A 20867-nucleotide genomic window follows, 5' to 3' on the forward strand; every position below is an offset into this window, starting at 1 on the left:
AGAGAGCTCTTCCTGTTCTATGGGAGAATGGGTTTCTCACTTATTCTTCCGGTTATTGTCCTAACCTGGGGTTCCAGGACAGAATGGGTATCTCCACCTTATTCTGAGAACTGTGGATTGGGGGTGTGACGGGGGCAAGGGGTCAGGGGCAGGGTGGGTGTGGTGCGGTTTAGCAGGTAGATTTGCCACCCAGGTTGAGGAAGGCTGGGAGGATTAACAAACTAATCTTGAGTCATTTTCTTTTTATATACCATGACATTTGCATCTGGTTTTAGATCTTTGTTTCTTGTTGGCAGGGGCAAAACATGTCCGGGAAAGAAGGCTTGTCAAGGTTAACCTCGAACACGCGGGGGCCAACATCCTGGCCTCTGTGTGCGGCCAGAATAGTACTAGGAGCAGGATGGGGACTGGGATGTACACCGACATTTCTTCTCAGTTTCCACCCTCTTGGGCTTGGGGGCTGCAAAAGAACTTATCTAGGGAACTGGAGAATTTTGAAGCAATAGGAAATATGGAAGAAGGTGCTATGAGAGTCATATAGAGAACCTGTGGTTGGGGCCATCCAAGGAATCAGTGCATGGAAGGAAGCACAGACTTTTGAGATGAAGGTTCTCATGATGGGTAAGGATTACCGGGGAAGGTTGGAGAAAGAGGGTCTAACCTAAGAGGAACCTCCCCCTGTAGGGACACTGGGTTTTCCAAAGTTCCATTTGGATCCTGCTCCTGAACCAGCACTCTAACTTGCCCGTACCTCTCCACCTGACCTGGTCTGCCATCGCAATCTCCAGCCTTCCATTCAAACAAGGCCATTCTTACAGTATTGGAATCGCAGAGTGTTTGGTGACATAGACTCTTTGAAGAGGGCCTCCTGCCCCGAACCCCTAACGGAAGCAGCTTCCCTTGCAGAATATTGCTGAGAGACAGGCCTAGAATGACCCCTTCAAAGCCCAGTATGGCCACGTTGCCTCTGAGCTGAACATGGCAGGGGTCCTGTGTCTGCACGCCCTCTGGCTTGAACCCGACCACAAGGAGAGGAGCCTGCTGTAGGTGTTATTGCCAGTGCAACCAGAGCCATCACCTGCTTTCATTATCTGGGAGAACCGAATCAAAGAAGGGCAAAGAAGCGTACGTTCCCAGAGCATACCCTGAGCTCTGGGCTTCTTCCTGTGGCTCTGCAGGAACAAAAGGACAGAATGGATTTGTTGGAGTAACGGCCCTAACATTTCTTTTCAGGTGGTGAGTAGGTGGGGTGATGGGTAGATACACTCTCTCTTGCCCGTGGAGTCTTACTAAAGACAGGACCATTGTTCCTTGTGTGGATCCAGGCCCCTGGAGATTCATCAGCTGAGAAGGGGAGTCTCACCATTTTAAAGACTTGACCTCTGGTCCCCTCAAGGCCCAGGAAACACTCTCTCCAATGACTATTTGAAGAACCCTGGCCAGAGAAGCTCTCACACTGCTTATATTAACTCTGATTGTGCTGTAGGGCAGTACACGAAGCAGGGGTGGGTGGGGAGGCTCTGAATTGCACAGCCTGGCAAGGGGCATGTCCCGAGAGTTTCCCCAAGTGTTCCCATGTTCCCTCTTGCCCCTCCCTCGCCCTCCCAGGACACCAGTCTCTGACTGGCCCAGTCCCACCTCAGAGTTCAGAGGCCTCAAGTCCAAGGACAGAACTGCAAGAGTATGGACACGAAACACCGAACAAATTGGGGGTGGGCCCGCGGCCAGTGCGGTGGGAGAGATGCTCCAGGGCCATTTTCTGACTTCTCAGCATCCAGGGTCTGGGCTCTGAGCAGCTGGGGGCACTGGGGTCTCTGGGGCAGCTGAGTGCTGGGAAGCGCTTCACCCCCCTTTCTCCCCAGGGTTGTGGAGGAACACAGGCACAGGGGTAGGGCTGTGGGGCAGCAATATAGAGCTCAAGGGGAGGCCGGAGAGCAGACGGCAGTTTCATTAAAGCAAAGTTATAGCTGCCTCTAGAGCCTGTGGGAGGGGCCTCCGGGAAAGGGGTGGGGACCAGAGTGTCCGGTAAGGAGCACAGCGCACTCGTAATGCACTCCTCTGACCATGTAACCGCCCCCCCTCCCCCCCCCCCCCCCCCCCCGCCCCCCCGGGGCCGAGTGTGGGCGGGATCAGGGCTTCGGAGGAGGGTGGCGGCAGAGGCGCTGGGGGCGGGGGGGCTGTCCTGGAGGCCGCCGCCTCTGGGGTCCTCTGCGCAGCCCCCGCCCCGCAGTCTCTGGGGAGCCAGCAGGTGGCGCGGCCCCTTCCCCCGCCCTTCCCGGCCCCCGGGTCTGGGATCCTCAGACGTGAGTCTGCATCCTCCGCTGCAGGGGTCGGCTGGGGTCAGAGTTTTGGGAGGAGGACTGGGAGTGGTGGGAGGAGGAGGCGGAGGCCTTGCTGGCCTTGTCGAACTGCACGTAGCCGTCCTGCTTGCCGCTGCTGCTGACGCTGCTGTCACACTGCGTGTCCAGGAAGGAGCTGCTGTCGCTGAGAGAGCCTCTCTGGAACTCCCGCTCGCAGAGCTCGATGGACGAGCTGCCCATGCCCAGCACGAACCTCTGCCCGTAGTCGTACAGGCGGCCCTGGCCGCTCAGGGTGCTGTAGATGTTGGTGAAGGACATGCCTGTGGGCACTCGCTGCTTGCCTGCGGGACGCAGGTCCGGCTGGCAGCTGCTTAGCGAGATGGTGGGCGTCGAGTGGTGCTCTTTGAAGGTGTTGACGCTGTAGTAGCCGTTGGTGGGGTCCTGGGAGGGGGCCAGAGCGAGAGCGGCGTCACTGGGTGGGCAGTGACCGTGAGGGGGGCTTTCTGGGCTGAGCCAGTCCTCTTTTACACAGGAAGGGCTGAAGGAGACTCAGGAGGAAGGGGACAGCTGGGGACATGGCGGGGGGGGGGGTGTTGCTGGAAGGAGCAGCCTGGTGCCCGAGGGGAGGGGGCTGGAAGGTGTTCAGGGGCCAACAGGGAGGCTAGACCCCAAAGGGATGCAACCCGTGGCTCTCTCCCCTGGCTATGTGTCACTATGTCAGGGCAGTGCAAAGCCATTTGAGAACCAGACTCTGTTTCTTGTTTTTGTCCAGAGCATGGATACTTAGTTTAAAATTTTTTGTTTGTGAGGAAGCTGTAGGAGAGAACAGTGGGACCCCAGCGTTAACTCTCTTGCCTCCTTCGGCAGATGAGTGTCTTGGCTTAGGCACCTGTCCCCACGGTGACCTCTGGCCTCTCTCGGTTTCCTGTCATTGTTTGTCTGGATCTGAGGCTTGGGCATCGGAGGAGCTCCGAAGACCGGCTTCCACAGCTGGGACTTCTAACCTGCCACTATTCTTACCTTCAGGTTCTGAAACTCCTTCTCCTCCTCTTTGAGGACCTCCAGCTGCTTCAGTACTGAGTCTTGTTGGAATTCACCCCGGTCCATCTACAACCCAGAAACGGCCGCTCAGTGGATTGGAGGTGGGCTAAACGTTTGCTTCCCCCAAGGAAAAGATAGAGAAATGAACGCAAAAGAGGCTGGTCATCTCTGCCTCCCCCTCCCCACCTCCTCTGGCTGCCTGGCCCATGGAAGGCAGGTAAAGGAGGCAGGAGGAGACTCCAGATGTTGTCATTGTTCCCGAAGCCCCGTCTTGAGAGACAGAGAGAGACAGACAGGAGGGGTAGGGGTAGGGGTGGGGACCGAGTGGGGGAGGGGAAGTTTGCTAAGACCACACTTTCTTCCCTTGGGCTAGATACAGCATCTCACTTGGATGATTCCATTCAATCCATGGAGCATGTACTGAATTGTGGGCCAGGCGTACGCAGATTGAGGTGCATGAAGATATAGGTGTACGCATCAGGGAGCTGGATCTGTAGATAATTATAGGACCTCGACTGCTGGGCACTGAAGGCTTAATGAAGGTTTTTGGAAAGAATCACAATGCATAACTACCTGTGAGATGCTGGCAACAGGGGCCACACCTGTTATTCATAGCAATGACTTGAATGTCCTAAGGGTTTTCTTCTTAGCAGAGGCCAAAGAACCTAGGGGCAAGGATCACTTCCTGCTTCTCTTTGGGTCCCCAGCACACCCGGTACAGCGCCTTGTATATCGTGGTCATTGACCAGAATGGTTTTGGAACGGAATCATAGGCAATCATCTTGATTTGTCATGCCTAGCGCAGTGCCCAGTATATGGTAGGGCCGTCACAAATGTCCTGTTTCTGTTGGATGGATGAATGAAATGGCATAGCTCTAAATGACTGAACATTAAAATAACAGACTGAAGGTGGAGAATGAAGCATGCTTGGCACACAGTGGGTACATGAATCTGAATAACCACAGTGATGCTTATTTTGTGGCACACAGATGCCTCCCCGGTGTCCCTTCTGCACGTGACATGATCTGGGACAGGCTCCCACCCACTCTCTGAGCTGGGACGTTTCTTGTTCCTTGTGACTCACTTTCTTGGTCTCTTTCTGGAGCCTCATGAATCAACCAGAGGGCTTCCATACTGTTTCATTCCAGCCAATGCTCTGGTTCTGCCTGGATTGGAGTTCTTTCCTCCCAGATTCAACTTCTAAGCCTGCCCCCCCATCAGGCTTAGGAGAGCCATACAGGGGCCTGGGGGTAGAGGGAGTTGGGGAACTAAGGTCTCCCCAGTGGGAGGCTTAGGGACAAAGCCCTCAGCAGGTCCCTCCCCCTCCACCCCACCCAACCACACACACCCTCTCAAGCGACTGCAGAGCAACCCGCACTCTTTTAGAGACAGTCTGAGGCAACCAGAAGTGAAGGGAATTTAAGGCCCTGTTTGGGATGGAGGACAGGCCAGGGTCCTTCCACAGCAGCCTTGATGAAACCCATCTACGGAGACCCCCATCCCTTCCCGGATCTAGGCTCTGGTGTCCACTCTTGTGACGTCAGGCGTCAGGCACTGTGTTAGGCCTGAGGGAAAGAGACATGCAAAGACTTGGGAACGTGCCCTTGGTGGAACTCCGAGAAAACTGGGGGGCTGACACGTAAGCAGAACGATGCACTATAAGAGAGGAGCAGGCAAAGTGTTGGGGGGAGAGCAGGAAGTGCGTGGCTCTTCCTGCAGGGGGAGGGCAAGGACAGACAATTATGGAGGAGGTGGCATTTGAGCTGATTCTCACAGGAGAGTGTGAAATTCAACAGACAAAACCAACAGGCAGAGGGAAGAGCCTGTGGAAAGCCTCCAAGGTAAAAAAAGACTCAAAGGCCGGGAACTGCAACGTTTTGGAATGTCTGGAGGGCTGGGTGCGTTTCGTAGGACGATGGGGCTGGAAAGGCCAGCAGCCACCTCTTGATGAAGGAAGGGCCTGCTGACATGCTTGGTGGTCGGACTTTATCTAGTCGACACGGGGAGCCACCGAAGGATTTTAAGCAGGCTAGTAACAGGATCCGATTTGCATTCTAGAAGGACCCTTTTTGGTGGACTCTGGAGGGTGGGCTGAATCAGGTGGTAAAAAAAATAAATAAATAAGGTGGTGAGACCACTAAGCCATTGTAGTAGTCCAGGGAGCCACGATGAGGCCCTAGTAGGGAAGTGATGGTGGGATAGAGGCAAGGCAGTTTTTTGAGGTGCAGTTGAAAGGACCTGAGAATGAGAATTAGAAAGAAAAAGACCAATGAGGAAAATGTCTGTTTGATTCAATAATGTTGGTGAGCATCTACCAGGAACTGTGAGGCTCTGAGACACAGGGACGAACAGGCAGCTCGCTCACCGTCTAGTGGAGACAGGTAAGGGAAGGGGTGATTTCAGAGCCACACACGGTGGCTCACGTTTCTTGAGCACTTAACTGTGTTCCTTGGGCTCCAAGCCCTTTCTGCGTTTACCCTTTCAGCGGTCACCACCTCCCTGTGCTCTATGACTTTCATCCCCACTTCACAGATGAGGAGACTGAGGCTCAGAGAAGTCCATGCTCTCCACGCCCTTGCCTGCTGCTGCTACTCCAAGGTATTTTAACCATGACATAGTATGCACTAGAGTTTTCTAGCGTGGCTTTCCAGATTCCTGCTCGTATAACTGGGTGGATTACCGTCTATCAACGGGAATCAGGAAGAGGAGGGGCAGGCTTAGGTTTGCTGGAAAAGTTATGAGTTTGCTTCTGGTAAGCAGTCTAGTTTCCGAAGAGGAACCTATGTTTCTTGCAGACTTTTTGGGGGGAAGGGGTGGGGGAGGGGCAGGGCATGTACCAAATATCTATAATATTCATGTGTGTATAGAATTATGTATAGAATACATATGTATTCTATACTGCGCCTGGGTGGCTCAGTTGGTTGAGTGTCTGATTTCGGCTCAGGTCATGATCTCACGGTCTGTGAGTTTGAGCCCCGGGTCGGACTCTGTACTAACAGCTCAGAGCCTGGAGTCAGCTTCGGATTCTGTGTCTCCCACTCTCTCTGCCCCTCCCCTGCTCATGCTCTGTCTCTCTCTGTCTCAAAAATAAATAAAAACATTTAAAAAATTTTTAAAAAGAATTATGTATTATGCAACAACAACGTTATGGCAATTTATGCATATGTCTTGTCTCTCTACCGAATAGTCAGGTTCTTTGAAAGCTGGGACTACATCTTCGAGTCTCCCAGAACACCAAGGGCAATGTAATAGACGGACGACAACTCATTGTTGGCTGAGAGTAGGTGTCTGACCTATTATGGGGGGCGGGGAGGGCACATCTTGACTGATGCTCTACTTCTGGAGAGCATCCGGGCGACCAAGAAGCCTCTGGAACCAGGACCTTCAGGGCATCGAGATCGGGGTGGGGTGGGGATAAGATGGCGTTCTCACCATCAGCTGCTTGATGGTAGGGTGTTCCTCAGCCTCCCGACCAGACGCGGGCTCTTTGTGGACAATCTCCACTCGGATGTCATTCTTGGCCGACACAACCCCTTTGAGATCTGGACGTAAAATAGGCAAGGACAGATGACAGGTTCAGTCATCCTCAGGTGTTAGGGCCTGAGATGTCGAGCCCCTGCCGCCCCCGCCACCCCCAGGGCTTACCCTTCAGTCCCTGAACTCAGTGGCTTCAGGCTCCCCGCACCCCCCCCCCCCCAAGTAGAACACCCGTGTGGACGTGCTGTGGGCTGTTGGGGCCTCAGCTCTCTTCCTCTGTTGGCCCTACTGCATGCATTTCGGCCTCTCGCTACCGTCGTCCTGGCTTCAGACGCCATCCACATCCATTTGCTTTACAGAGCTAGGTGCTTTTTATCCCTCTCAAGTCTCACCTTCTTCTAGAAGTCTTCTCTGGCCTACTCTACCAGGCTCTGATCTCTCCACGTAGAGAGTCACAAATCTTACTGGTAGAAAGGACCTCAAGGTCCTGGGGCCAACCCCCCTTGCCCAAAGCGGAAACATCACATGGACCACATGGGGTGGTCCAGTTCCTGTGTCAGTGTTTTCACAGTGGAGGTGTTAACGCCTTCTAGAGGGGGCGGCCCATTAATCCTCTGGAGAGCTCTGTCAGAAAATTCTTGCTAAAAAATTCTCCCCTGTAATTTCCACTGAGAAGGGGGTGAGGGAGCTTCTAGGACCACCTCACTGGGGGAAGTCAAGAGGGCCAAGGCTGCGGAATTTGCAGCGGAGGAAACCTCGTGGGGGACATCCAGCTTTCTTCTAGTACATGAGAGCTGCCGAGCGGTAATCAGGCTTACTCTGATTATTCATTTTGTGCCTTAGAATCATAGAACGTTAGAGCCCGGGGGGCCACAAATGTCACACCATGTCATCCCTTGCTGTTAGACCTGAGGAAACTGAGGCCTAGAGTAATGGTGGCTTGCCCAAGCTCACATGGTGGAAAAAGGTAGGGCTAGAAGACCACGTCTCCACTGTTTTCCTCCACTCAGCCATCCCGTCGGACGCTTCCACGCGTGTGTCTGTCGCACGAAACGTCAGAGCTACGGCCGGGGTGAAACTCCAGGCACACGTGATTCTTCAAGAGTGCACCCGTGCCAGAATTTTATTGCTAGTGACTACAGACCTTTAAAAGTCTTCACAAAGGGATTCCTCGAATGCTTCTCTGCACCCGCCCCCCCCCCCAACCCCATGTGTAGGTGACCTGCCTTTCTGGTTAGACTGGCAGAAGTCGGAGGGGGCAAAGATCAAACCACCTCTCCCCCTCCCCGCCCTCCCAGATTTCTCTGCCTCCTATGCAGCCGCACGCACGCGTTCCATCCAAAGTGCTGGCTGACTGCCTTGTCAGAGTTCCAGTTCGGTCCAGTTCCACATCAGCTGAGAGCCCACTATGTGCCAGACAACACACACAGCACTGCACGTACAGAGGTGCAAACAAAGACCCCATCCCTGCCCCAGCAGCTCACAGCACCGTTAGGGCCCCCTGCTCGTTGCACTCCTGCTTACTTGCTCTCCGGGGCAGTCTAAGCCTGGCCTTTTTCTCTGTCCCCCTCCCTGAGATCCCGGGGGTCCCTCCCGTACTTCTCTGGGAGCGCGCACAGCAGAAGGCCACGATGGTTGCCATAAGGACGAGGAAGGCCACGCCGGCTCCTACGGCCACCCCGATGATGACGGCCATCGGCACAGACTCTGTGGGAGAGAAGCCGGCGGGGCTGATGAGAAATCCAGGGAAGCCGACTCTCCCTGCGGGGGCCTTACCCAGGGTCCTGGACCACTGCGCTCAGGCCCTCCTGGGCAGTGCCTCGCGGGCCTGGGAGGGCATAGGCCGAGTCCAACAGGGGTCAGCTCCAGCGGGACTCAGGGTGGAGGAGGGGTGGGAGGATAGGGGGAGGGCAGGAGCAGGGGCGGGTGGGGAGGGAGGCAAGCAGACACGGGGAGGGGCGGGGCGGGGAGGGCTACCCGGAGATGAGAAGCAAGGCTGGGTACTCTTTAGCTCCCCTCTGTGCTAAACCAGGAATACTCTGTCGGGCAGTGGCTGCAGGGGCCTGCTGGGCATCAGGGTAGTAGCCGCCAGAGGCCCAAGTCTGAGGTGCTGGGGTGGAGGGGGTTGGGGGGTGCATGGGATCGCATCTCCCCCCTCCCACCTCTCTAAGGAGAAACTATCCTTTTCCTCGAACCTCCCCACCCCCCGGTCCTCTTGGGCCAGTGCTCTGGGCATCTAGGCAGCCCTCCGGGAGAGAAGCCTCCAGCTAGGCAAGCCCTCACTCCCTGCTGAGTTTCTTTGGCAGTCTAGCTCCCTAGCCCAGTAGAGATGCAGAAGGGGAGGGGCAGGTATGGGGGGAGGGGTGTTCCAGATAGCCCCGGTCCTTCTGTGGCTGCATATGGGCCGGAGCACAGGATTTGGAGCCCTGAAGAGTTCCACTGGGAATAGAATTAGAAAATGCGGGGGCAGGGAGACCTTACAGCCTGCTGAGTCCAAGCCTCCCATTTGTAGATGGAAACACTGAGGTCCAGAGAAGTCATTTGACTTGGTCAAGGACACACAGCTACAGTAGAGCCAGGGCAAATCCAGGCTTCCTCTTGCTCCCTACCTAGCTCTGTCTGCTGTATCACACAGCATCCTCTAAAGTTCACGTGCTTGGTACAGCCCAGACTCCATCACTTCTTCTGAGAAACTTACTTCACCTCTCTTTTCTCTAAAATGGGATAATTATAGTACCCAACTCAGGGGGGTTGTTATGGGGTTTAGATGAGTGAAGGCAGGGGCGCCTGGGTGGCTCAGTCAGTTAAGTGGCCAACTTCAGCTCAGGTCATGATCCTGTGGTCCGTGAGTTCGAGCCCTGCATCGGGCTCTGAGCTGACAGCTGAGCCTGGAGCCTGCTTTGGATTCTGTGTTTCCCTCTCTCTCTGCCCCTCCCTTACTCTCGCTCTGTCTCTGTCTCTCTCTCAAGAAATAAATAAACATTAGATGAGTGAATGCAGGTAAAGGCCTTGGAACTGAGCCTGGCTCCAGGTCTAATCAAGTATTTTCTCCTGTTTCTGTATGGGAAGAAATGTAGCAGGTCAGAACCTTAGATGAGAAGAAAAGTCCTTTTAGAGCCTCCCTGTCCCCTACCCTGTCCCACATCGTCAGTGTGGATGACTGCAGGACGTCTAGGGATTTGTCTTGGGCTGGGGGTTAGCCTCTCATTGCTGTTGTTTGCTTTAAAGCAAGGAAGAGAGGAAGAAGCCCTCAAGCTCCGGCCTCTGGATGCAGGGGGGGGGGGGGCGGTGGCGGGTGTCTTCCCCCCAGGGGGAGCAGGTGCCTGGGGATGACAGTATTGGTGATGATGCTGGTACTCTCCTTCCACCCCAGGGTTATGCACAGTAGTGCACTCATCACCTGCCTCTTGGTGGCCAAGATCACTGTTAGAGTGACAGGGGAGGGGACAGGAGAAGGTGGATGTGGAGAACACTCAGGGATGAAAAATGGGAAGTGTTTGGGTTGGGCTCAACACTCAGAAGTGGAAGAGGGGACCAGAGCTCAGTAGAACTCAGACCCATGAGCTTGCTTTGGGCAAATAAGGTGATTCTATCTCCAGGTTTTAATTCTTTTAGGAAAGGAAAGCTCATTGGTTCTGTACTTTTGACTTTTATTAATTTGCGTTTGATTTAGTTCCTCCTCGATTCCTAGTGAGTCTCCTTGGAAAAACTGGAGTCTTGTCTCAGACGAGCTCAGAGCCAAAGGATGACCATGAAAAGTTCCTTAAGCTCTCCATACCTCAATATTCTCCCATAAAACTAGAGAACCAGGCAATGAATAGTATCTAAGGTGACTTTTGACTCTGGCATCCTGTGAGGCCACCTTTCCTCGACTTGTTAACAGCTGGGAAGGCACCGACTTATCTGGAGAACTGTTCCTGAGTGGGCAGGCAGGGGCAGAGAGAGAGAGAGAGAGAGAGAGAGAGAGAGAGAGAGAGGGTCTGCTGGAAACAGGGGGACCACCGGGGTGGCATTCCCTGTGCAACCCGATTGTGTATTTTCTCCTTGCCTGGCTCCCTGAGGTCTGCTCTAGGCCACCTGTGCAGATTTTACTTCTCGGATGTCCCCTGGAGAGGGCCTGGAGGGAGGGGCGGCCTGCTCAGCCTCTCCTCCTTCCAAGGACGGGGACTGGACTCTGCCATGAAGGAAGGTGTCAGGGACTGCAGATGAGTGTGAACAGACACAGGTGAGATGGAGACAGGAAGGCGACACCACCTCCAGCGCTGGGAGTGGCTCTGAGGGGTGACAGGGAGAATACAGCAGGAGCTGTAGTGTGCTGCCTGGGAGTTGGCCTGTGCCAGGGCTGATGCTCTTAAAGGGGCATGTCCGCCCAAAGGGGAGGGTGTGTGGGCCCCACAAGGAGTCTGATGAAGGAACTGGCAGGGCCTAGCTCCTTCAGGGTCCATGTGGCAGAGGACCCCCCACATCTTCCTTATGGTCTTTGGTCTTTGCCGGGCCCCGTGGAGTCTGGCTTGCAATGCCCTGATTCTCCTTTTGGGTTCCCGCTTGGACAGTCGGGGCAATGGTCCTCCTGTGGGGTCCCAAGACAGAGCCACTGAATCCTGGGAGCCCGATGACCGCTTTGCTGCTGGGAGCCTAGAGAGGGAGGCACTGCCCAGCAGCCTCAGCAGGATGGGTGCGATGACAATTCCATGGGGAGCTGTGTTGGGGAAGGGGGGCAGAGGCAGCTGAGCAGAAAGCATGGATTAGCATGGATTATGCAGCCAAGGTGCTGGGAGGCCCCGGCATCCTAGGAAGCACGGCCAAGCTGGTGATGATGTTGAGAAGCAGGAAGAGTCAGGGAGAGGCTGGACACAGAGGGAGGCCAGGCCTGGGGGCGAGCTGACCCGAGAGGGGAGGAGTGGGGCTTCCAAGAAGAGAAGGGATGGGAGGGACAGAGGGGGAGGAGCAAGAACCAGTGCCCTGGGCTGCGAGGAGCCTTTGGGCTCTGGTGGCAGTGACAGAGGGGACAGGTCTCTGGAGTCCGTGGACCCAAGCTGGCTGGGAACCCCTCTCCCTGCTCTGGCTGCACTAAAGCCTGGAAGCGGGGGGAGGGCAGAGAAGTTAGTGGCCTGCGCAGGCCTCCCTCCCCCTTTTAGGGTCCCTCCCCCACTAGCCCAGAGGTCCCTTCCTCCCCGCCCAGGGAGCTCTCATGTCTCCTTCCGTACCTGCTTCCAGCCCGGCTCCCGACTTCATTTCCGAACCTGTTTGGAAATAAAGCAAGCGTCCACAGCCAGGGCCTGGCTGGCCAGGGTGGGGTGGGACTGGGGCCGGCCATCTGGTGGGGACTGGGATGAGGGGCTCCCTCCTCTCTCATGGTTCCGGGACCATCCCACAGACCCAAGCTAACTGAACTGAACTTGGAGTTCTTTCAGACTGACTTAGAAGAGACTCCAGAGCGGGGAAGGGACCAGAGAGAGAAGTTAAGCTTGGGAGGGTGGGAGTGTCTGGAGAGGTTGGGGTTTGAACACTAAGGGGAGGGCATGGAGGTGGGGGCACTGAGGGGAAGACATGGAGGGCAAGCAACGGGGAGGGGGCGCTGGGAGGGTTTAGGATGATGTGTAGATGATAGTATGCAAATTATGTGCAAAGCATTATGCAAAGCAGCACCTATTAGTGAAGAGGTGTAGGGAGACATTGATCCACAGGGTAGCGCTGAGGTCCAAAGGGTCCAGCTGAGACCACCTGCTGGGCCCAGAAACTCTTGCCGGGGCCTGACAGCCTGTGGGTGAGCCTTCATCTTGGAGGAGTCAGACACCGCCAGGGCCGAGGACCCCGGACCGTCCTGTCTGCCTCAGACCGAGTCCCCTGGCAAAGGGGCAAGATGTGCCGCCCGTCCCAGGACCAGCCGTCCGCTGAGCTTCTGGGAACCGCGCTGCCGTGCCCCTCTGAGGCTCCCACCCTCTGGTCCACATGAGACCTTAGAGCAGACACTGGAGTACTCAGCATCTCCCTGACCAGGAGCTGGGCAGTCTGTACATGAGGCCACAGTGGGGTGAGCCTTGTTCCTCCCCTTTCTCCTCCTCCCTCTCACGCACCCAGCAGGTCTGAGCCCTCCTGCCCAGCGCTGCCCTCTGACGGGGGGTGGGGGGGGGCCTTCAGAGCACAGTGGTGTGTGTGTCTCCTATGTTCCTGGAGGAAGTACAGGTGATCTGAACCTGACCTCCCAAGTTCCGGGGACTGGGGCAGCTCCAGTGTTGCCCCTCAGCCTAGCATGTGTACTTTGGGGGACTTTCAGGTGACAGGACTGGCTTGTCATCTTTTAACAGGCTAGGCCAGGCTCCCCAACACATCGCTTCCGGTGTATCCCCGCAGGGACAGTCCTCAGTGGATCACACACCCCTAAGGGCACTAGGGAAATGCCAAGTGCACAGAAGCCAGGGCCCTTAGAAGCTGCTGGAAGGCTGATCATGGCAGTCAATTTGGCTTGCTCTGTGGTCGGTCACCTATCCCTGAAACGTTGCCCTGAAGAACCATCATCCTCAGCAGCTTTCTCCCCGTCTCCTTTCCTGGTGTGGGATAATGGTTTTGTCTTGGGGGACCTGGACCAAAGAGGGCCCCTTCGGTGACCTGACCAAGGCCGTGTAGCACATTAGGAAGAGCGCTGTGACTTGTCCTTGGGCTCAATCTGCCTGTAGCCTTAGCTGTGCTCTGTCCCCTCAGGACCCCGGAAGACCTCGCCTGGGGCCCTGCCCTAGGTGGGGAGGGGGTCTGCTGGTCCCATCACCCCCTGGTGGCCCTGGAGGCTCCTACCTTGTTCCTTGAGCCGGATGATCTCCGTGTCAGAGCCGAAGCTGTTCCAGGCGGTGCAGTTGTAGATGGTCTGGAAGTCAGCCCGAACGATGTTGCTGATGGTCAGGGTGGAGATGACCCCCTCCTCGGTGCTGACCGTCTCCACCGTGTAGCGCCCCGACGTCCCAGACTCCAGCACGTTCTCCTTCCAGGACCAGGCCTGTCCAAGTTGCTCAGTTAGGAGAAGATGCCTACCAGAGCCACCATGCTGCCTCCCAGATGGTATTTCCATCGTCTTAAGGGAAGCCTTAAGTGGGTCTGCACTGGGACATTTTCCAGGCAAACAAGGAACGCTGTGACAGCGATTGGAGCCCTCCTTCGGCTGGCCTGTGCGGGTACCCCTGACCTTGTGCTGCCCTGGCAGGTAGCGGCAGAAGACCAGCCCCAGAGTGACTGAGCCTCATCTTGTGAGAAGGTGGTGGTCAGTGCAGGCAAATGCTTGGAGGGCACTGGGGAGCCAACAGTGCTTTCTCATGCTTGGGGTGGGTGACATTTTGGACTGGATCATTCCTGGGTGTGGGGGCTGTCCCATGCACTGAGGGAAGTTTGGCACTATCCCTGGCTTCCACCCACTCGATGCTGGTGGCCCCCTTCCAATTGTGACAAACAAAAATGTCTTCAGACAATGGTAAATGTCCCCGGGGTGGGGGTGGGGGGGGCAAGATTGTCCCAGTTGAGAACCACTGGCCAAGAGTCAGAGCTCTATGAAGAGAGAGATCAAGAGTGAGTCGACTATTCTGCAATGGGCATGTGTTACAGTTATCATTTAAAAATTTTAAACACGTTTATTTATTTATTTTGAAAGAGAGAGAGCATGTGGGAGAATGGGGGGAAGGGCAGAGAGGGAGAGAGAGAGAATCCCAAGCAGGCTTCACCCTGCCAGCACAGAGCCTGATGCGGGGCTCGATCTCACAGAGAGTCGAAACCAAGAGTCGCGCGCTTAATTGACTGAGCCACCCAGGTGCCCCTCATTTTAAAATATTAAAGAGTGAAGCGAAAGGGGAGGTGTAGGTATCAGTTCTATGGGTGAATTCTTGCAATTTTTGTATGAATTTTTGGATGGTGAGTGAATTGAATGCCCGAGAAAGTATGTAACAGCAATAATACTCTGATAATAATCGGAGTTTACAGAACGACATCTTTAGCTTTAAAGCCTCAGCAGCCCAGCCTCTGGCAGTCACAGGCACCTGTTGTTCAGTGCGCGTCCCCTACGCCCTCCCTGGCACCACCGCACTGTGGGAGGGTCGAACAGCCCTGTGGAGCTGACCCTGGGGCAGTCTTCTATGTCCTGATAGAATAGATGTCTGTCCTAGGCAATGGGGATTTACTAAAAATAGTATCTGACTCCCAGGAATGCTGGAAAATGCTCATCTTTGTTTTCCTGCCTGGGCTTGCATCAGTTTCCGATGGACTTGGGTGAAGACCCTTGCTTTTGCAAACGCAAACACCCAGCAGGGCCAAAGTGTGAACTCTTCAGGCTGCCTTAGCTGCACTGCGGGCGTGAGTTTTGAGGAAGGGAGGGGAAATGGAATGATACTTTTAGAGGCGAAACCTTGATAAGTCGGGTAGGGCTCTCCGTGGGCATTAAGGGCAGTGGAGGCCAACATAGAAGGACTCTAGGGCATGCAGAAAGGGAGTCTGCGGACTATAAACCATACTCTTTAAGATTTTGCCAAAGTTTGCCTTGAACCCAGGAAAGGGAAGAAATCACCTGGCTTTTTTCTTTTAAGTTTTTTTTTTTTTTAATGTTTATTTATTTTTGACAGAGAGAGACAGAGCATGTGCAGGGGAGGGGCAGACAGAGAGGGAGACACAGAATCCAAAGCAAGCTCCAGGCTCTGAGCTGTCAGCACCGAGCCCGATGCGGGGCTCGAACTCACAGACCTCAAGATCATGACCTGAGCCGAAGTCGGACGCTCAACTGACTGAGCCACCCAGGCGCCCCTCACCTGGCATTTCTTTCAGCCAACCTCGCTTGCCCCTCTGCTCCCAGCATGCAGATTTTGCTTGGAAGCATTACTGTTAGGGCACAGCTGGACAGCAGAGTTAAGTGCACTTGCAGATGAACCCTGGGATCACCTTGTCTTCGTGACGCCTTTCCAAGAGACACGAGGCAGGTATACTTTCCCCCACAGAGGACAGGAAGCTTGGAGGTTGTGCACTGACTGGCCCGGTGGTTACAAGCTGCGGGCTGAGGTGACCCGCCAGGCCGCTGGCTGTGCTGGCAGAACCCCAAACCCTCCCCTCCCGGCCCCAGGGCACTTACAATTCGGTCGGGGGGCGGCGTGCTCCGGATAAAGCACTTGATCTGACCCTTCTCCCCGTGGAGGGCATGCTGGGTCTGGGTGCTGGAGATGATGGGGGGTCCTGTGGGGGAGACAGCATCACATCAGGGATTCAGGAAAGGCAGGTTCCCTGGCTGGGCCCTTTCTTGGGCTTGTTCAGAAGTTGATCCATTAATTCAAGTATTCAGCAAACATTTACCGAAGGCCTGTATGTGTAAGGTAAAGTGCAAGGCAGGAGACTCGAAGATAAATTAAGCGTTCAGTCATAAACCTCTCAAGGGATGACGAGTGAACGCTTCTAAGTCAGAATGCCCAGAAGACATAAATAACTGTAATAAAAGGTGGGGAGTGTTCGTACAATGGAGCGGTATGGATGAAGTGCTGACCGACTTCAGAGGAGAGAGAATAGTGCTGCCTGGCGGATGGTGGGGAAAGCTTTATGAAGGAGGTGGGAAACTGAGAAGGGAGTAGGGGAAGTGTCCGGGAGGAAAGCCACTAAGTAATGCTGGCTCTAATGTCACCTCCGCTTTACCCAGGGGTTTCCATTTTCAAGCCATTTTCCCCCACGGCCAGGAGAGGGTGCTCTTGCCTAACAAACCAGGAGTCCTCGCAAGGTTGGGCGAGCTCGGGAGGAAGAGAAATAAATGGTGGGATGTGGTTCCTCTACCAAGGGGAGATCACATTGGGGATCACCAATGGCCGGACATGTTCACAGCTCTCATCTCTTAGGTGTCTTAGGAGAGCCCGTGGTTCATTGCTTTGCCTGCTTCCACTTACACACCAGGTGAGACCACGCTCCAAAGCTGATCCTGACATCCCATCTAGTGTGGCGGGGGGAGGGGGGGGAGTAGGAAGGGAGAGAGAGACAGAGAGAGGGAAATGTTTGTCGATGTCTCCAGGAGTACCTGCCTTATCCACCTCATCCCACAGCCTAGACAGTCCACCTGGAACCTGAAATCTAAGAGTGCTTCCCGTCCAGTTCTGCCTTTTATCTAACCTAAGTCTTTCCTACAGGACGCCCACCCGGCAGGGAGAGGGGGAGGGAGGAGAGGCTAATTCAGCCATTTGTTCAGCTAACTTCCTGGCTGGATTGGGCGGTTGAACAAGGGGTGTAGGGATGGAGACCTTCATGCTCCCTTCCCAATCCCCGGGGCAAAGGTTGGAGCTCTGGTGGCGGAAAAGCGAGGAAAAAGAGCTGGAACAAGGGATCTGGAGGACAGGCAAATTTATGCTGGGAACAAAACAAAAATCGCGCAAACATAATTGCTGTTTATTAGCCACCTTAATTAAAACAGATTTGCATTTCTATGAGTACCTCTCAGCCAACGGGTTTGGGGGGGTACTGGGAGACACTCAGGTGACTGCTACTGAGTTCAGGATGGCTAACAGCTGGGACCCTCCAGATAAGGGCTTCCACCCCGGGTTGCCTCTGAATGTGGGTGGGCCTAGTTTCTCTCTTGGATATTTATGCTCCAAGAAGTCCTTGGCCAAAAAGGCAGGAGGGCTGGATGTTTTAGGAACTTGGAGGGCACTTTGTTTCGCTGTTAGCTGAAAGTAATGATACCACAAAACTGTTTCCCTTCACCTCCCAGGAGCTAGGAGTTCTCCGGGGGTGGTCCTCAGGCGTTCTAAAAGCCATCAGGCAAATGCGTGTGTTTAAGGGCTTTTTAGAGGAAAAAAGAAATCAGAACAAAGGTAGATGGGGTTGGGCAATCAAAGCACAGCGGGAGTGTGGTTTATCTCCCCTTGCCCATAGATCCTGGGTTGGAGCCAAAGCAGTTGAGACCCGTGCCAGTTTGCTCCCCAAAGGGCAACGGGACGCAGTCGCCCACCAGCCGGGATCTGCTGTGAGGAGAACCCCATCTCGTTTTGGATCCTTTCATACTGTCCTGTCTCTTGAGCCCAGTGCAGGCCCCTTTCCAAAAGGCTCCGCCATCCCTGCACCTGTTCTCTAGACAGTTCTTCTCCTGTGCCCGGCTGGCAGGCTCTTCCCCCTGGGCCACTTAATCCGTCCCCGGGCATCAGGGCAAGATGACCTTAGTTTGGCAGAAACAAACGAACGGCTTCCTTGCTTCACTCTGATCCCTTGGGCGTTTCTCTTCCTGGAGACCTGGGGGAGCTGGTGCCACGACTGGAGGCAGAGGAGGGGGTGTAAACATGATCCCTGGCAGGTGCAGATGAAACCCTGGGTAGGTGCCAGGGCACAGGCTGGGGTGCCCCTTCCAAGAGAAATGTCCCTCCAATGTGTGCGTCCCCCCTCACCTCCCCCACCAAGAAACCACTTTGAATCTCTATCGGGAAATGCCTGAATGTGTAAAGTGGCAATGGGATGTCAGTCCCTCCTTTAGCCACCGTTTTCCCCGGAAACGAGGATGTTCCTTGAACAGCTTCAGGCGTGGGGACCCTGGAGGCCACGTGGGAGTCTGAAGGCCCCCAGCCCGGTGGCCGCAGTCATGGGCAGGGCAGCAGGGGAAGCTGCTGATCTCACCAGGGCCTGGTGCCGGAGCTGAGTGTCAGACTCCAGAGCAACAGGAAAAGGCTGCAGCCTGTGTTGCCATGGATATACGGAGGCGCGCGATCAGATGCTGTTATTTTTAGCCCTGCAGCGCCAATTTATTGGTGGCGTCCTGGGGACACAGAGGAAGGCAGGAAGACTCCTGAGTCAGGGTTCTGCCCAGGACAGGCGGCCTGTGAGTGTCCCCGGGGTCTGAGCAGATTCACCCTCCCTCTGGGGCTGCCCTGGCTCTTGGGGAGGAGGAGAGGAAAAGAAATCGATGGAGCGGGTCTGGCTAATGAAGAAGTCAGAGGGGGATGGCTGTGGAGGCACCAGGCCGGTTTCAGTTTGCCAGCAAAGGGGGAGAGTAGATGAGGCTGCCTGCGGGCAGCTTCCTGGATCGAGATGAAGCCGACGGGGCAGATTTCTAGAACACGACTCAGCCCCTCCTCAGGACCCCCATCTGGGGACAGGACCCAGAGGCCCTGTACGTGTGGGTCCGGGGCTCAGAGCCCCAGGACTGTGACCTGAGGCATGAGGCAGACTACGTGGGGCGAGAGGGCTTGAAAAGGGAAACCAAAAGCCCGGTGGAGAGAGGAAGTTTGGAAACACCAGAGGGACTTGGCCTTAGCTTTTCTCGCTCTCTCAGACCGGCAGCTTTGGTTCCCCACCACGGCCCAAGCACGTATCGTGACAGGGACGTCGGATTTCCATCTTGGTGCTACAGGCTTCTTGGGTCTGACCCAGCTTCTCTGTGACCTTCTGCGTCACAGAGCCTGGTTCGACGCGCCGGCCCCTAAATGTGTCATTTAACAGTCATCTAGTAACCCGAACTGTGTTCTTGGAGAGAGATGAAAACGCTCTCCTGCTGTAATGGTTTTATCATGTGTAATAAGACACGTTCTGTGCCTTCAGGAGGACCCCCTGAATGCTTGGTCTTGTGGAAACTGTGGCAGGTCTCTCTGCTTGAGCAGCTCTAATGCAATGGGAAGGCGCCAACCAGGAGTCACGGAGATGCTCCCTTAAATGCCCTGCAGGGCCAAGGTCAAGGTCAAGGGTAGACACGGGATCTAAATTGACTGTCTAGTGACCCTCTGACCCTCTCTGCCTGGCCAGGATAAAATTCATTAGCTACCACTGTTAGGGCTGGGACCCCTTAGGAGTAACAAAGAAGGGGGAAGGTGACCCATCTAGCCAGGTCCTTCCTCCTCTCGGGGCTGGGCTTAGACACAGGCTCGAAGAGGTGGACAGAATTGCTATGGATCCAGGGTTGGAGGTGGGAGCAAGGTCCAGAACCAGCGACAGCCCCTCTGAGGCAATGCCTGGGACCAAGATGCCTTGGGCCCCTCTCTGCTCCCTCCCACCTCCCCTAGCATGAGTGAAGGTCTTACCATTGACTGTCAGGGTCACCTCTCGCTCTCCAGCTCCCACCCGGGGCACCACGGCTCTGCACACATATTTCCCAGCATCCTCTTGACGGACGGTTTTGAGGGTCAGTGTCTTTTCATTGCTCAGGACCTAGGAGAATCGGGGGAGGATCAGATACAGAAAACGGAGCCCGGCTCTCTCTGTGTCCCAGAACCTGAAGAACCTGAAGGCCTGTGTCCCAGGCCTGCTGGACATGACAACAGTCTCCAGCACCTCAGTAAGAACCAGGGGCGGGGTAGGAGGCAGGGTGGCCACTGAGCTGTCCAGAGGAGGTCCACAGCACAGACGCCTCGGTGTCTAAGGGCCGGGCACATGGGGGAAGGGGTGAGTGTGGAAGGGGGAGGGGCACCTCCTGGCTGGGGTCCTGAGGCTTTCTCACACAGGCAGGGCTCCCCACCAGCCGGTACCGGGCTGGTCCTGCTGAACTTGTTTGGGGGTGCCTGCACCTGTCTTTTCTGAGGCATTTTCAGTATCCTTTTGAGATAGAGTTTGGGGTGACCCAAAGACTTTGGCATTAGCTAGCTCTGAGTTCAAATCTTGACCTTGGCAGTGACCACCTGGGTGGCTTTCCACAGTTGCATATCTGCTCTGCTGAGCTTTCCTTATTTCTGCAGTGGGGGGCAGTCGTGCTCATGGGGTGGTGCAGTGCCGGCACGTACTAGGCTGCACAGAGATCGGTTTCTATCTGCCTCTCCCTTTACTTCCCTCCCCAAGGCTCTCGCTGGTCCTCCTGAGGGGAGGGACGTCTGATAAACACACACACACTAAAGAACACATATATTTTAAAAGAGGAACACAAGAAGAAAGCAGCATTTAACTCAAAAGCTGAAGGATTACTTAACTATTTGGGGCAAGTTGAAAAGCCTTTCTAGAGACTTTTACTCCCAGCATTATTGGTGGCCACCAGCTTTTTTTTTTTTTTAAGTTTATTTATTTATTTGTGGGGAGAGGGGCAGAGAGAGGGGGACAGAGAGAGAGAATCCCAGGCAGGCTGGACACCATCAGTGCGGA

The 20867-nt window shown here is 55.1% G+C and overlaps 1 protein-coding gene across 5 annotated transcripts in view; it reads right to left on the reverse strand.

The window, feature by feature from the left end:
• Positions 1-2115: 2115 nt before the first annotated feature.
• Positions 2116-20867, reverse strand: part of KIRREL3 (kirre like nephrin family adhesion molecule 3) — a 558415-nt gene continuing 539663 nt past the window's right edge. For 2 of the 5 annotated variants that reach the window (XM_040483501.1, XM_040483499.1), the window contains exons 11-18: positions 19820-19946; positions 15916-16016; positions 13611-13809; positions 12026-12061; positions 8343-8525; positions 6774-6883; positions 3321-3407; positions 2116-2741 (exon numbers count right to left, since the gene is read on the reverse strand). In XM_040483501.1, the coding sequence (XP_040339435.1) occupies positions 2298-2741; positions 3321-3407; positions 6774-6883; positions 8343-8525; positions 12026-12061; positions 13611-13809; positions 15916-16016; positions 19820-19946 (1287 nt within the window). In that variant the 3' untranslated portion in view covers positions 2116-2297. The remainder of the gene's footprint in view (positions 2742-3320; positions 3408-6773; positions 6884-8342; positions 8526-12025; positions 12062-13610; positions 13810-15915; positions 16017-19819; positions 19947-20867) is intronic. The other 3 variants (XM_040483503.1, XM_040483502.1, XM_040483504.1) reach the window with 3 other exon arrangements.

The sequence above is a fragment of the Herpailurus yagouaroundi genome, unplaced genomic scaffold (assembly GCF_014898765.1).
Source record: "Herpailurus yagouaroundi ecotype Mexico unplaced genomic scaffold, PumYag 161, whole genome shotgun sequence".
Classification (NCBI taxonomy): Eukaryota; Metazoa; Chordata; class Mammalia; order Carnivora; family Felidae; genus Herpailurus; species Herpailurus yagouaroundi.